The 16329-nt window shown below is 33.1% G+C and overlaps 1 protein-coding gene across 2 annotated transcripts in view; it reads left to right on the forward strand.

Annotated features, from left to right (window-relative positions):
• Positions 1-16329, forward strand: part of LOC117225558 (uncharacterized) — a 54914-nt gene that overhangs the window by 21229 nt on the left and 17356 nt on the right. For both annotated transcript variants that reach the window (XM_033479237.2, XM_033479227.2), the window contains exon 2: positions 11951-13557. In XM_033479237.2, the coding sequence (XP_033335128.2) occupies positions 11951-13557 (1607 nt within the window). The remainder of the gene's footprint in view (positions 1-11950; positions 13558-16329) is intronic.

Consider the following 16329-nt stretch of genomic DNA (forward strand, 5'->3'; position numbering starts at 1 on the left):
GTTAAAGCCCCATCGGCTTTACCGAACCGTTTCCTTTTACGAAATTCATAATCCGTGAATTATGTGCCGCCGAAGTGTTCACGACGACACCGCGAATAACGAGGCTCCATTAAAGCGCAGAGAAAGTCGGTAATATTTTAAAACCGAACAACCATCTGTTCCTCTTCCCACGACTTTCGAAACTGGCGTCACTTCCTGATTAATTTCGAACTGCTTTTTTACGCGTACAATTGGCAGTTTTAGACAACATAACTATAGACGAGACGCTGTTTTCATCAAATTTTCTTTGTTACAGTTCCACCGATATAACCTATAAATGTTATCCCACAAGTGGTCGCAAATTGCAGTCAAGCAGATGCAATATTAAGTAAATAAATGAATAAAAAAAAAGTTCCACCGAAATACGAATCCTTTGCACTCGAAGTAGTTTTCATCCAAAAATAATTTTTCTGACCTACCATGTTTCCATGTTATATTACTTATTGTTAAATGAAAAAACTTAGTGCATTTTGTGTGTGTGTGAAATCGAATCCTATCACTCGCACCATAGTTTTTTAGATATAAAATGAGTTGGCAATGTAAAAATTATTTTGGAACGTGATATAACAATTTTGAAGCGAAATAAACATTTATACAAAACTTCACAAACCGTAACGATTACATAAACTGCAAAGAAATTCGTTCTCTGTTTAATAATTTGAATAAATTGTTGGTAACATATAAACGATCTTAAATTGTTTCAATCTCTTTGCTGTTGCAAATTTCACGAACCTGTTTTTTGTCATAAATACATAAAATCCGCTGTTTAATTATCACTGCCTCCGACTTCTACTCCTCTCCATTATGAATATGCACGTACAGTGCATATTTAGAAGAAAAATAAATGATAAAGGGTGGAAAGATTTGGAAAGTATTTTTTTCAAGAAATAAAGAAAAATTAAAGCTGCAATATCTCAACGTAAAAAGCATGTGATTTGTGATATTTTGGCTAATACTTAATAATAATAATAATAATTAATAATAATTAATTAATAATAATAATAATCGGGAAAATATTACTATAATGGCAATCCTTGCTAGGTGCGAGCAATATTCTTTAGGACTCCGATAATCCATGAAAGTTTTATTGCGTAATCGCCTTCTAAATTTTTTACCTATGAGTCTATAAAATTTATGTGCGCAAGAAAAAGCGAACAACAAATAAGAAAATCAGCAACGAAACAAATAAATGTTTCTCCATTATATTATATCGCAATTTTAAATAATATAACAATATTTTCAATAAATAAATCATTTAAAACTAATCCAATTATAAAAACTTGGAAGCTTCGTGATTTGTCTCAAAAACACTTTTAAACTAATCATTTTTAATTTAGATATTTTCCATTGATCTGTTCTCCATTCAACCATTTCAAATGAAACTAATACGAACGCGTCGTGTAAAGTATGAAGTGAAATAAAAAATTATTATTATAATTCTGTACAATTTGAAAATAAGTTTTTATAATTTATTTAATTATATACAACTTATAAAATATACTTCTATAACATATTTCTAGAAATGCATTGTGAAGGACTGCATGAGTTGATAAAAATAAAAATAGGTCAAAATGTGGGCAAAAGAAGTAAGTCGACATAAAATAGATATAAAATAATTTATTTATCAATGTACGAAGGAACCATATTTGTATATAAATTAATGTGCGACGGAAAATGATCCGAAGAGATTATTTAACAAAATTCAAAGACTTCAGGAAGCTAAGCCGCAATGGACTCCTTTCTACATAAAAAGGAGATTCGCTCGGAATGCCAATAAAAATTGGAATGTGTATCATTACCTGTAATTGTTCCAACGTGATGAAAATAATTGTGTACGCGAAGAAATCCAGCATAGACGAAGTGAATATAGCGCAGATCTTTTTTTCCTTATGCAATTTTAATCAACGATAAAGCTTGATGAAAAGTACAAAAAGAATCACGGTAATTATAGAAAGTAGTATAATCGATGGTTATCAGATGTTTCCTAAACCCTAGCTGAATAGTAGAAGTAAATAGACTCTCATTAAAGTTTCATTCCATTAAGGCAACGATAATAATGCTGTTGAAACAGAATGATAAGGCACTGTGATTACATAAACGGAATTAGGAAAGAGATCGACGATACGGGTGGCCATTAAAATTTAATGGCATCACCAATTAATTTGTAATTGTATCAACCAAGTAAAACTGACCTACGATTAGTGGACCTTGTCGACGAATTAATTATTATAAATCCCTTCAGTTCTGATATACTTTCACTTGCAAAAAAGACAATTCAGTAACCCGACTCAAATTTTCTAGTTCAAATATCTATTTTCCAGACTTTCATTTATCTGATCTCATGACAGTGAAATATTAGCGCTGTCAAATGTAAGAGGAAGAATTTATCAACAGAACAAAGACTCTTATGTACATGAGAAAACTTCGTACTCTGCAAAATATGCATTATCTATGTAAATGGAAGATTATATTAAATCCCTCTTTTAATTCGAAACAAAAAAATAAGTTGGCATTTTCGAAAGTACAGTTTCAGTTGATGCAATAATTGTACTAATCAGATTAGTATATGTATGATAGTATATAATAATATTATAATATAATATAATAATATATGTATAAAATATAATATAATATAATATAATAATTATATATATAATATAATATATATAATAATCTCAGAAAGAAATCACGAAAAGAAATTCGACCAGTTCACAAAAATTATGCAATTTGAAGCACTACTAATACCGAGCATTAGTGATCAGAGTTTTAAGCGACAATATGTGGCGTTCATCCTTGCAATCACGGAAATAAAAGTTTGAAACTCTGCTAGGAACTATGTAAAACACGCTCAAATAAAAATATGTTTATATTTCGGAAACACAATTAATGGAAAGTATAAAAATAGTTTACAGATATTTTACAGATTTTCATATAGACTAACGTTCATTCCCATTTCAACATATATGCGATACAGAAATTCGTAAAACTGACATAGTTAGAGTTCTTCTCTTTTCTGAAAACTACTTTTCTCTTTACAATGGTCCACATACTGAAATTACGTCCAAGTACAGTAACTTCTCCCTAATTCGTGCTTAGATTATGCACAGAAATAGACAATTTGAGAAGAGGAGATACGATTATTATTACACGATTCTATACAGGGTGTCCCAAAAATGTCTCGTAATCTGGAAACGGGGCGTTTCTGAGGTCATTTGAAGTAACTTTTTCCTTAGCAAAAATACGATTCGCGGCTTTGTTTACGAGTTATTAACGAAAAATCGACACCAATAAGACGCGAGCTTAACTGGCGCGAGGCGGCCCAGCCAACGGATTGGTCGTCTCGCGCCAGCTGATTTCGCCTCTCATTGGTCAGTGTCACTCGTCAATAGAAATACCCAATGATACGAGACCATAAATATATCTTTATTCTTAGCAATCGTGCAGTATCACTGAAAAGTAGATTCTGCACGTGGCTTATCGATAATCGCGGTATAATCGGGCAGTGGACAATTCTACATGTAAAAATAAATAAAAAAAGAGAATAACATCTTTTCATTTCTTCGGACTTTGAAAAAAATTAGATTGACAAAATATTGCACATTCTCCATTGACGTTCATTATTCGAACCTTGCAACTCGTTTTTATAGTTATAATCGTATCTTTTCTTCCCAAATTGTCCATCTTTGTGCGCAATCTGAACGCGAATTAGGGAGAAATTACTGTATTCCGTTTTAAAAGGTGTTCGTGTACTTTCGTGAACTTTATAAGTGCAATTATTATATTAATTTATAAATGTAAGAAATGTTAACACTTGTTGGATTTTATACATTTATGTGCAAACTTGAATAGTTGAAATACATAATAGCAGAAAGATTCAAAGAATTTCAAAATGTCTTTATGTTATTTTTAATCTATTAAAATGATCGTAGAGAAAGTAAAAGTTTGGTATTTAATTTCTATTTCTTGCAACATCTCATGCAGACAATTCTTATTTTGTATAAAAATCCGGGGCACACTAGTTACAGTAAATTCTTCCTAATTGACGGTCAGCTTGTACACAAAAATGGACAATTTCGTTAGAGGAGGAATCATTTCGTTATGATTCGAGGCTTGCGGCTCGTTTTTATAGTTACCGATTGCCAACATTTATAAAAATCTTCTCTTTCCAAATTGTCCATTTTGTGCGCAATCTGAGCACGAATTAGGGAGAAATTACTGTACATGTGAAAAGTCTGATGATTGCGCTCGTCTAATTCTTTACTTTCAAAGTAATAATTGTCTGCACTAATTGCAAGATGCAAGAGGTACATAATCGTTCGTTTCATTGCTTAATACTTTTAATGAATTTGGCAGAACGCAACGGTATCCTTAAATTCCTTAAATGTTTTCACTGCATTGCGATGCATTTGACGTACTGACTTTTCTCGCGTAATTAATGTAGCTAAAATATTTCATGATTTCATTACAGAATGCACGAATAATGGTTCCGCGGCCGTTAGAAATTTTCCGCGAAAGAGAACGAAAGCGAAAGGTGGTAAAAATCGTCTGTCCGGTTGAATGCCAGGAACTCTATAGTTTGCGGAACGTAAAAGTGAAGGAGCACCCGTTATATAACGGGAACTGCGGAGCGCCGCATGTCTTGCGATGAATGCACGTTCGATCGTGCATGCCGATGTCCGATTATGCAACCGTCTGTATAATAAGGGTAGAACGAATATATTTGCCACGAACATGTACCTGGATTCTTTCATGGAAACAACAATATTGAGAGGAGGAGCTTGTTTGATAACGAAATTGGAAAGTGGAAAGTTTGAAATGGCAAAATGTATGTTACACTTCTATCGATTCGCTATTTTGCAACTTCTGCCGACAACTGTTTTTTGTTAATTATCAAGGCAAGCATGAAATGTTAACATACAAACGAGTACGTTTAGATTTTTATAATTTGATACTGATTTGTGAGCGTTGTAAAATTTGTTTCCGTAATTGCCTTTATCGTTTGATGCGTTACTGAAAATTTTTTTATAATTTATATACAAATGAAAAATAGTGGACTACTACATATTTAAATGAAAGAACAAAAATATTAATAATTTTATGAATATTTTTTATATATTATAGATTTCATTTTTTATATTCTTATTTAGTAATATAAAAATATTATTATATCTTTTTATTAAATATTGTCATATATGTCATATCTGTATAACATGTATGCGGCATCACTCTTTATTCTACATAAATGCTTAAATAATGCTTTGAATAATCACATTTATGATTTTATTCGAATATTTTCTATTCATAAGAATAAAAGGAAACAATTTTATTAAAATATTATAGATTTTCTCATGGATACGTTAGTATTTCATAATCTTTTAATTTCTTAACATATCTTCATTTTCTGCTTATTCTTTTTCCACAGTCAGTGAGTACATTACGTATATTTTGAGCAAAATTCTCAACTAATATCGTTATGGTAAATGGCGTAGTAGAAAAATTGGTCTGAATAAATGCTAAATTCTCAGTAAGAGCTTGTTTATTTTTATTATTCCTTGGACTGTCTTAATATGTACATGTTTTTTATACTTTGTTTTTTTAAGGATTTAACAAATAAATGAGATTTTATCCCATTTTTATTTTTTTATCAATAAACTTATCTAGTCATGATTATTAATAGACCAGAGAAACGCAAAAAGTATGCATTATGCAAAACTTATGTAGTATTCAAAATATGCAAAATGTGCAAAATAAAAAATTGAATTTTTAGAATTACCTAATCATGACATTTTCTGACTAGGTCCTATCGGTTTATCTATTTTCCACAAAACAATTAGTTAAATAGTTTACCGAGTTAATACGTTGACAGCAGGCATTAGAAAAGAGAAGGATAGCAAATCTATAAATACGGAGAAGAATTTAGAAACATTGCGGTTTGGAAATTCAGCAATGGAGTTGTAAGAATTCGAGCTGATGTTGATGTTCATTTAATAGAATACACGAAATTACTCGCACGTACACGCCACATATATATCTCCGCCACTTTCTCATCTCGGTTTACACGGAAGGTTACTTCCAAGACTTCCATTTATACAGGGTGAGTCACGTAATAACATTTAAATTAAGCATTTTATATGAAAAATTCTTAAATACAGAAGTTACATGGTTTTAAAGGTGTGTCACCTTTTCTTGTATGTAGAGAGACTTCCAAATTTTACAAAATTAATTTACATTTTTTTAATGGAATCATATATTATACTTACCGCATCTCAGATCAAAAGAGTATTAAATTGCAAGTAAAAAAGTATTAACCTAGATGTGAAAGAGATATTTTAAGATACATTGTTGAAATATTTTCCGCGAAAGGAACGAAAGCGAAAGGTGATAAAAATTGTTCGGTTGAATGCCATAAATGCCCGTAAATGCACGCGTCAAAACCTAACGCAAAAGATAAAATAGTTTTTTTTGAAAAAAAGAAAATTCTTAAATGTTGTTTGCAAAATAACATTCATGAACCAGAATCCCCCTTAAGAGAGAGTCTGCTAGGGTATTTTTGTTGATGAGTTCACCGAGAGACCTAGAACAAAGCGCCCTCATTCTTTTCGCTTCCCTCTCGTTCTGTTACCCTTCACATTTTCCTCGGTTACTATGAATCCAAGGATTATCGACTGGAGAGTAACAGGTAGCGGCGTGTACGGCTTCGTCGATTTACGATACCTTGGTCGTAATTGCTGGCCAAGGATGGTAACAAACTTTATAGGAATCATTCGCTAATTAAAAGCTGAGTTCTCATATCCTATTTAATTTTCTGCTAATGGTCTGCCCCAATTAACTCCAGCAGCGTTGATTTTCGATAAGTCATTGATAAATTGTTATGTTTGTGTTCCTTATATATTGTGAGGAGATTTGAAATAATAACAATTTACTACAACAAATACTATTATTATTTTACTGGTTTTATTTAGACTTTTGCAAATACAATTCACTTATTCGTAATTGTTTGTAACAATTTAATATTAAATTTTAAAAAACGAACGTCATTTTTTAAATAATTGTTAAAGATTAATGGAGATTAATTATTTGTAACGAAATTTGTATTATTACGTAAATGGGTATGGAAATTCATATTAAATTCATGAAATGGAATAAAAAAGGCCAATTTTCATCGGTGAACGGATTAATTTTATTTGCCAAAAGGTTAATTTTATTTTCCAGGAGGTTAATTTTATTTGCATAAAGGTGAATTTTATTTGCAAACAGGTGAATGTAACCTGTAAACAGATTCGTTTTTAGTGCCGCAAGGAGATCTACGAAAGGATTAGTTTTGAGAAGAAAATTTAAATATGATCTACAAAAGGATTAATTTTGAGAGCAAAATTTAAATATGATCTACAAAAGGATTAATTTTGAGAGGAAAATTTAAATATGATCTACAAAATGATTAATTTTGAGAGGAAAATTTAAATATGATCTACAAAAGGATTAATTTTGAGAGCAAAATTTAAATATGATCTACAAAAGGATTAATTTTGAGAGGAAAATTTAAATATGATCTACAAAATGATTAATTTTGAGAGGAAAATTTAAATATGATCTACAAAAGGATTAATTTTGAGAGCAAAATTTAAATATGATCTACAAAAGGATTAATTTTGAGAGGAAAATTTAAATATGATCTACAAAAGGATTAATTTTCAGAGCAAAATTTAAATATGATCTACAAAAGGACTAAGTTCGAGCGCAAAATCTGTACAATCTAATACGTGTGCGTTTAATCGCTGAATCGCTAAATCGCCACATCGCTCCAGCAGTTACATATTGAACTTGATCCCACCACTTTCGTTAGTAACTGCTAAAGGCATTCGCCGAACGGAGATTGCGGAAATCAACGATAGCCGATCTACGGACGCGTGATACTTCTTATGAACATTGTGGATCGTTAAAACGAAAGAGATAGCAAGCCGCGCCTTGAATAAATGGACAACTTTTCACATCAGCTGTGGGAAACCAGTGGCCAACGATCGGCAGACTGGCCTCGCGGCTTAATTACGTCACGGAATGCGATAGATGCAATTGCTGCCAGGTTAAAAGTTACATTTCTCCCGGCAACTTGGTTCCGCGGATTTCCATTGCTTATCGCTAGGAAATGATTAATTGCGGAACATTATACAAGTTTTCCACTCGAAATGTATCATTGTGCAAATTATATTCACACTTTCTTAGAAACAAATTGATCCTTTATTAAATAAAATAATATACTTCTATCAAATTAATTCACCATTTCGTAAATGAAATCAAGCTCTTATCAAACCAAATTCACCCAATTGTAAATCAAATCAACCTTTTTCCAAATTAAATTCACTTCTTTGCAAATCGAATTCACCGCTTTGTCCTTTTTAAATCATTCCAAGAAAAATGAATCCAAAATAAATTTGTTGTTCTGAAATTTTTTATTTTATAATAAAATACTTATTTAATAGTGAACCCTCATCTATAATGAGCTCCCGCGATGAAAATTTTATATGCATATTCATATAATGATTGTGTCAATCTTGTGTCAAAAAATTCAATTGATTCAAACGCAGATTTTAAGATCGATTAATCTATGTATATGCATTTACAAAAATGAAATATCTTATATGAAAAATAAAATTCTCTGCACTTTTCGATCTTATAAGTTGGCGCCTGTGTTTTCACATTCGTAAAATCATCCACAGTTTGTTGGACAAATAAACTTGGTTCTAAATTGGGCTTGCATTTCGAATATCTTTAAATAAATTAAATGCACATCAAGATCTGATATTAACAAAACCTAGACAAACAAATTTGGAATGGCTATGAATCAAAGGATATAACAATACTTTTGTCATTCAAACAACTACCTATAAATGAATGTAACTGCACTCATCGGTAAATACGAATTAATCTTTTTGATAATTATAGTGAAAAATTTATTTTTTTAACAATTATTGCGAAAAATTCATATTTTTAACAATTATTGCGAAAAATTCATATTTTTAACAATTATCGTGAAAAATTCATATTTTTCATAATTATTTCTAAAGAATTAATCTTTAAGATATATTAAAGCTTGTTAAGTACTATGCAGAAAATAGAGTAAAAGAATTTATTCTTATAAGAAAATTACTATATGAATAATAAATGTAACCATTTATACTGAGTTCGAAATTTAAGGAATAGAACAGTCTCAATGATACTGTAACAAAATAATTGTAGAAAGTGGATTAAACGTGAGTTATACGTCAAACAATCAGCAATGGTAGATTAGATAATTATTGTAAGAAAAATTTGACGAGTTGTTCGCGACCATGAGTTAATGATTAACTTTGCTTGAGAGAGAAAAACAGTCCGAAGCAATTAAGATCGTCGTAATTAACCGAGGCATTGTTCTCTCTCCCTTCCCAATCCGGAGTCTACCGAGGCTGTGAGACAATCTCTTCGGATTCGAGAAAGTCTAACTGCTCGTGGTTTTCATTTCACAGCGTCTTCGAATAATAATTCGTTCGACGACCTCGAATTTCAATTAAAACCTGGTAACACAAGTTCCAGCAGATGCCTTTTCCTCATTGATGCTTTTCGTTAAATTTGTGCCTGTGAGGAAAAACGCCGCAAGTAACGATTTCAAACAATTTCAGTTAATGCGTTAATTGAACTAATCAGAATAATATATAATAGTATATAATAATATTATAATATAATATAATATAATGTGAGAATATAAAATATAATATATATGATAATATAAATATAATATAAAATATAATATAATATATATGATAATATAAATATAATATAATATATATGATAATATAAATATAATATAATATATATGATAATATAAAATATAATATAATATATAATAATATATTATAAAAAAATAATAATAAATATAAAAAATATATATAGAAAAAATATGAAGAAATATATAATAAATATAATAATCAGAAAAAAAATCACGAAAAGAAATGCCACAAGCTTGCAAAAGTTATGCAATTTGAAGCATTAGTGATCAGAGCATTAAGCGACAATATCTCGAATATGAAAACATGTGGCATGCGGCGTTCTTCTTTGCAACCACAGAAATAAACATCTGAAACTCTGCTGGGAACTATGTAAAACACATTCAAGTAAAAATATGTTTATATTTCGGAATCGCAATTAATGAAAAGTATAAAAATATCGATATTTTACAGATTTTCATGGGTCAACATTCATTCGCATTTCAACGTATATGCGATGCAGGAATTCGTAAAACTGATGAAGTTAGAGTTCTTCTCTCTTTTCTGAAAACTATCTTTCTCTTCTACTGAAATTATATCCAAGTACAGTAATTTCTCCCCAATTCGCATTCAGATTGTGCACGAAAATGGAGAATTTGGAAAGAGGAGATACGATTATTCTATACAAGGTGTCCCAAAAATGTCTCGTAATCCGGAAACGGGGGGATCCTGACGTCATTTGAAGTAACTTTTTCCTTAACGAAAATACAATCCGTGGCTTTGTGTACGAGTTATTAACGAAAAACAGTGACCAGATTTTCTGAGATAGATTTGTAACATTGAAGACGAGAGATATCTTTATTTATTTTAGTGTGAGAACAAATTTCTGGTACAACTGCACAGAGGTAACGGTTTATGGAAACGTACACCACGTGTTTTTATACGAACGTAGACATTTCAATATTAATGAGAATTTTGTCCGATTTGGTTCAACATACAAAATTACTTTGATGAAGGATACATTCAGTGCATCATTTGCAAAGAATTGTTCAACGGATACAATGAACTAACTGTGAACAGTGCATTAAGAGTAAAATTATTTATTACATTTGTACAATAGACGTACTCAGATAAACATTCTCCGTCCTATTTAAATATCTTTTACCAACATTATTAAGTACCTCGGATTGTACTTTATAATCTACAGATGCTAGACGGAAATTTTTCACACATTTTCGCAAGTTAATAATCTTTATGATAAATTTTAACCCCTTGCCCTATAACATCGTGTCAGATTTGTTGTAAAGATATGGAAGATAATACACTACTTGTGGATGTTATTCACGATTTTTAAACAGAAATTAAAATTCTGCTCTTCTATTGTCAATATTGAAACGTCAAAGTAAAGGTTTGCATTCAATGAAAGTAAATTATTTTTCTCGTGTAGAAATATATTACAGTTAAAACAGCGCTAAAATCGACGCAACAGTGACTTTATAGTTACACTGATTAGAAGTTTTTCGATTGTAATAATTTCTAAGGAGAAAAAAGATAATTTATATTCATTGTGTGCCTACATTTGCTTAAATATTTAAATACTGATGACAAGAAATCAGAATTTTATTCAGCCTGAAGATGACGGAATAGCATTCATATTTAACAGGTTATTACTCGAAATCTTAATCACGTGTCAGACACGTCAAAATATGGCAAGGAATTATTTTTTCCTAATTCAGAAGAGCTACAATTCGTAATAAGCTACATTGTACAATTGTGTAACTGTAAGAAAATTACCAGTGTTAATAAAAATGAGAATGGAATTTTAATTTTCAAGATTAATATATTCTCTACGATTTGCAAGATGAAACGTCAAAAAGTCAATGAATTTTCATTTACGGTAATAGCTTGTAAATGCTAAATTCTGAGACAATAACTAGACTGCAAATTTTATGCATTTATAACAAAAATAAGTACGCGCAATTTGAAAGAATATAGAGATTACAAGAATTAAAGAGTATCGTTGCATCGTTTTCGTTCTAATAAAATGATTAAACAAAGAAACATGTTTCTAATTGGCTCTCATGTTTTAGCTGCAGAACATTTTTATTTTGCATAGAAATCCGCCCTCTTGTAACAACACTTTCGAACATAATTCGAATGTATCGAAATTTCAGAGTCGGCCATCCCTCGACCCGCGGCCGCGTCTCTCGGCGTCGCAGCAGGCCCAAATCCTGAGCGACGTGCAGCAACACCAGCAACGCTATCGTCGGCCTCAACAGGAAGTCCCTGCCAGTTACTCGGCTCTCTCCAAATATAAAGTGGACCGCGCGAAGCAGCAGCAGATCCAACAGCTGCTCCAACAACAGCAACAGGTGCAGCAGCTGATACAGCAACAGCAGCTGAAGATAACGCAGCAGCTGAACAACGCCAATTACCTTGGAAACTCGCAGCCGCAGTTTCCGTCTCAATCGACCAAACAGTTCCAGCAACAATTCTCAGGCGGTCAGTTCACAGAAAGCAACAAGCAATTCCAGAATCTCCAGCAGGACCTGTCTCAGCCGCTGTTCAGCGACCAACAAACGGTTCAACTGCAGGAGTATCTGGAGAAGCAACGAGAACTGGAGTTGTTGCAGAAGCAGAGACAGCAACTGTTGCTGGAACAACAGGAGCTAAGGAAGCAACAGGAGCTTCTGAGGATTCAGCAGCTTCAGAAGCTGACGTCGACGACTCCGGCACCAGTTCCCCTGACATCCCCTAGCACGATCTCCATCAGCACCACCGCGTCTCCAGTTCTGGTGTCCTTGCCAACCGCGAGGAAGATCACGCCATCCGAGACAGAACTGTTTCTCAAAGCTATCGCAACCCATCAGAAGAAGTTCTCCACGACGACGCCCATACCAACTTCTCTGATAACCACCACCAAGGCGCCGTTCGTCGCAACCGTCGCTCCTAGGACTCAATCGACGAAAGTGTCGTCGTCCAGCATCCCGGAGAATCTCTTGAGCCTGATTCAAGAGCAAGAAAGCCAGCTGGTCCAGCAAGGGAAGCCTAAGCCTCAGATCAAGGTTATCTATCAGACCGAGAAACCAGCGACGGAGAAGCCTGCGAGCACGAGGAGCAGATCTTATTTAGGTACGGAGAGAGAAGGCCTGCTGAAGCAGCTGAAGCTGGCACTAGCTCAATCCGTGGACGACGACGCGCGAAATGTCAGCACGAGGGACATCGTGCTTCCGAACGGGAAGAAGATTCAGCTGATCGACGCACCCGCTGGCCTCTCTACAGCCGTCTCGTCTCAAGCTACTACCTTGTCGTCGACCTTGGCTACTTCGACGACCACCATCAAGCCCCCGAAAGCTATTCTCGAGGAGCTGACGAAGGGCGTGCTTCCTCCCGGCGCTGATTTCGAAGTGATCAGGCAGAAGAGCGACGGGAAGTTGGAGGAGATCGGGAAGGCGCCGATTCAGAGTCTACCGGCTAAGAAGGTCACCTTCGTGGTGTTGGAGGAACAACCGGATGGCAGCTATAAAGTCCAGGGTGTGAAAGGGAACGCCGAGAAAGAGGGAAGTGACGTCGACTCGATCGTGGAGAAGATAAAGAAAGGTGAATTGAAGTTGCCACCGAGCTCCGTGAATCCAGTTACGCCTAGTCAAAGTCTTAGATCGACACTGGATGATCTGCCTCCAACCAGGCAAAGTACCGTCACGCATTACAGCACCGGCTCTACGACTTTTCGACCGACCACCGTCAGGTCAACATCTGTTTCGTCGAGATACACGGAGAGGTAATTGTCTTTATCTTGTCTTATTCAGCACGTGAAACCAGGGACCGGAGATAACAGTCCTTAGACAAAGGGTATAGCCTGTTTTCATTCTTTTTAACCATGCCGCACCAAATGGAAAAATCAGTAGATAACGGAATTATTTACTCGGATTTGAAAATTAATTTCTGATCTAATATAATTTCTTAATTTTATTCACGCTAAATCTACCGAGTTCTAAAAGTGAATAACGCGCGCTGCTTCGCGAGAATGTCAAGATCGAATTCGACTAGACTTCTTGTCGTTTTTGTTGTAATGTAGACTCGAATGAATCGAAATTTATTCAATCGTTTTTTTTTTTAAAAGAGTACCAACGATTATATTAGCAACAATTTAAAAATCGAATTTGTAAAATAGGTTATTGATGCCATACAATTTATTTTAATTTTATTAAATGAAATACTTCAATTTTATGAAATTCTTGAGGTGTTTACGGAATCGCTCTATTTGCAACTAGGGTAGACAAATTCTAAAGAAAGTGTGACTAACTTGTTCGAAATTTTTCTTTCACAAAGTGAAGATAATGAAGAAAAATTACTTTTGGAAAAATCACTTTACGTGTTGAAGTATAGTCTGCTGGGTAACGAATTTTAAAAAAGAATCATAAAATTAGTTGCATAGTATTATTAATCAATGAGGGGAGTAACATTGGAACATTCATTTGCATGCTTCTGTTTCTGAGTTTTGTTGTTCTACAGATGTAAACAATAATTCGAACCAGTATCGGTCTTCTGTATTTCTGCGGAACGGTCGGCAGTCCGAGGATTAGAGAAAGTCAACCATTTCTACTTGTACTTGGTTCCTGTTTCTTATAATTGGTGCAGAAAATTTTGATTTGAAACGAAGATCCGCAATCTAACCTTATCCGCCGAACGGTAACTACATTTAGTTAAAATGGATCGAGATTTTACAATCGCTCTATAATAAAAATCTCCCCGATTATCTAACCGTGTTGCAGTACTTATTTGTTATATAAGAGTCGTTATATATAAACGATGTTTATATACAGGGTGGTTCACGCAACTTGTGCACCTCTATAACTTACAAAATATGCATTGCACGAAAAAATTTGGTGTACAAGAGTTGCATGGTTTAAAGAGCTACATTTTGTTTTTTTTTTAAATCGAATGCTATATTTGTTATATCAAAATATGGAAAAATATCGAATATATAAAAATTTCACAACAGTTTTATTATAATGTATATTAATGTATATTATAATAAAACTGTTGTGAAATTTTTATATTATATTATATATATATATATAATATCACAACAGTTTTATTATAATATACATTAATATACATTATCATAAAACTGTTGTGAAATTTTTATATATTCGATATTTATATATATATAATATAAATAATATATATTATATTGATTTTATTCCGTAACTAAAAATATTAGTATACCTTGTTCATGTATTATATTTCATATTGAAACAATTCGACACTTCGTCAGATGCGGAAACGAATATTCCTCATTAATAAAATCATATGTTTTCTTGCAAGAACTACGATGCAGTCAGTAATTTTATTCGTAGTCTGCCTAATAATATTTAGTATAATAACAGTAGAGTAGTTACAATAGTATCACTTTTCGACAAACTTATATAACCCAGTCTTTGTGTGTCCTTTATGTAGGCTTCCGCCTTCAGACGAATCACGTATATATCGCATCTTTAAGTTCTTAGGTTCATGAAAAATCGATGGATCCGTAGTACATTATTATTATTATCAGAAAAGGAATCCCACCGTAAATAGTGCTCGTTACAGTGAGATGCTTCCCGATAAGCTAGAGGCTGCTATTCGGAGCATATGCTAAAAAGTGCTGTCGAAACGTATTGCAACATTGCACGACAGTGTCCGTTCCGCATACTATTGCTCACACCATTGGAATTCTGCAGATACTCAGAGCAACTAGTCAAATAAGTCTGACTAATCGCTCGAGAAATTTCGTTGGGAATGCAAAAATTTAGACGAATATTTCACTCGACATAAACAACTGTTGTAAACACAACGGAACTCAGCGTCACAACTGAGAGCAACTGTTCCTACTTGCATACAAAAGATTGGTCAATGTATGCGCCGCGGGATTATGGAATAAGAAACCTCGGGTGTTTTTTTTACTCAACGTATATTTGCAACAAAGTTGCGCTTTTGCTCAAAATACTATTTTAAACGATTTAAAATCCGCTTCATATAAAAAAAAGTATAGACCTGAAGACTGTTAACTTCGCAATAAAGTTTTCGGAAAAAAAACAGCAGAGTTTTTATGCAAATTAATTTCATACAACGCGTACACGTACAATACAGAAATACTTAAAATCGATAAACAAAAATACGGACGTTTTCACTTTGTGACGTGTTAAAAACTAATAATAAACATACGAAGCACCCTCTTCAGAATAGGGGATGACCTGCCCAGTGAATTAACACATATGTAAGCTTTCTTTATTGCTATGCTCATCGCTGAACACAATTCTAGTATTTTTTGATAGTTACAGCTTTGTTTAAAAGCGTAATATAAGATTTTATGAGAAATACGCCAAACAGTTACCTTCATGCAAATTTCAAGCTTGGTGGAAATCGAAGGACACACATGAAAAAGGTTTCTTAATCAAGGTAAAAACAAATGATAAGATAATCCATTGTCTCCATACAGTAAGATAGCATTCGAGAAACGATAAAGTTACTCGCTTGAACCGAAACTGAAAATTACATTGGAGATCCT

Source organism: Megalopta genalis, chromosome 8 (genome assembly GCF_051020955.1).
Source record: "Megalopta genalis isolate 19385.01 chromosome 8, iyMegGena1_principal, whole genome shotgun sequence".
Classification (NCBI taxonomy): Eukaryota; Metazoa; Arthropoda; class Insecta; order Hymenoptera; family Halictidae; genus Megalopta; species Megalopta genalis.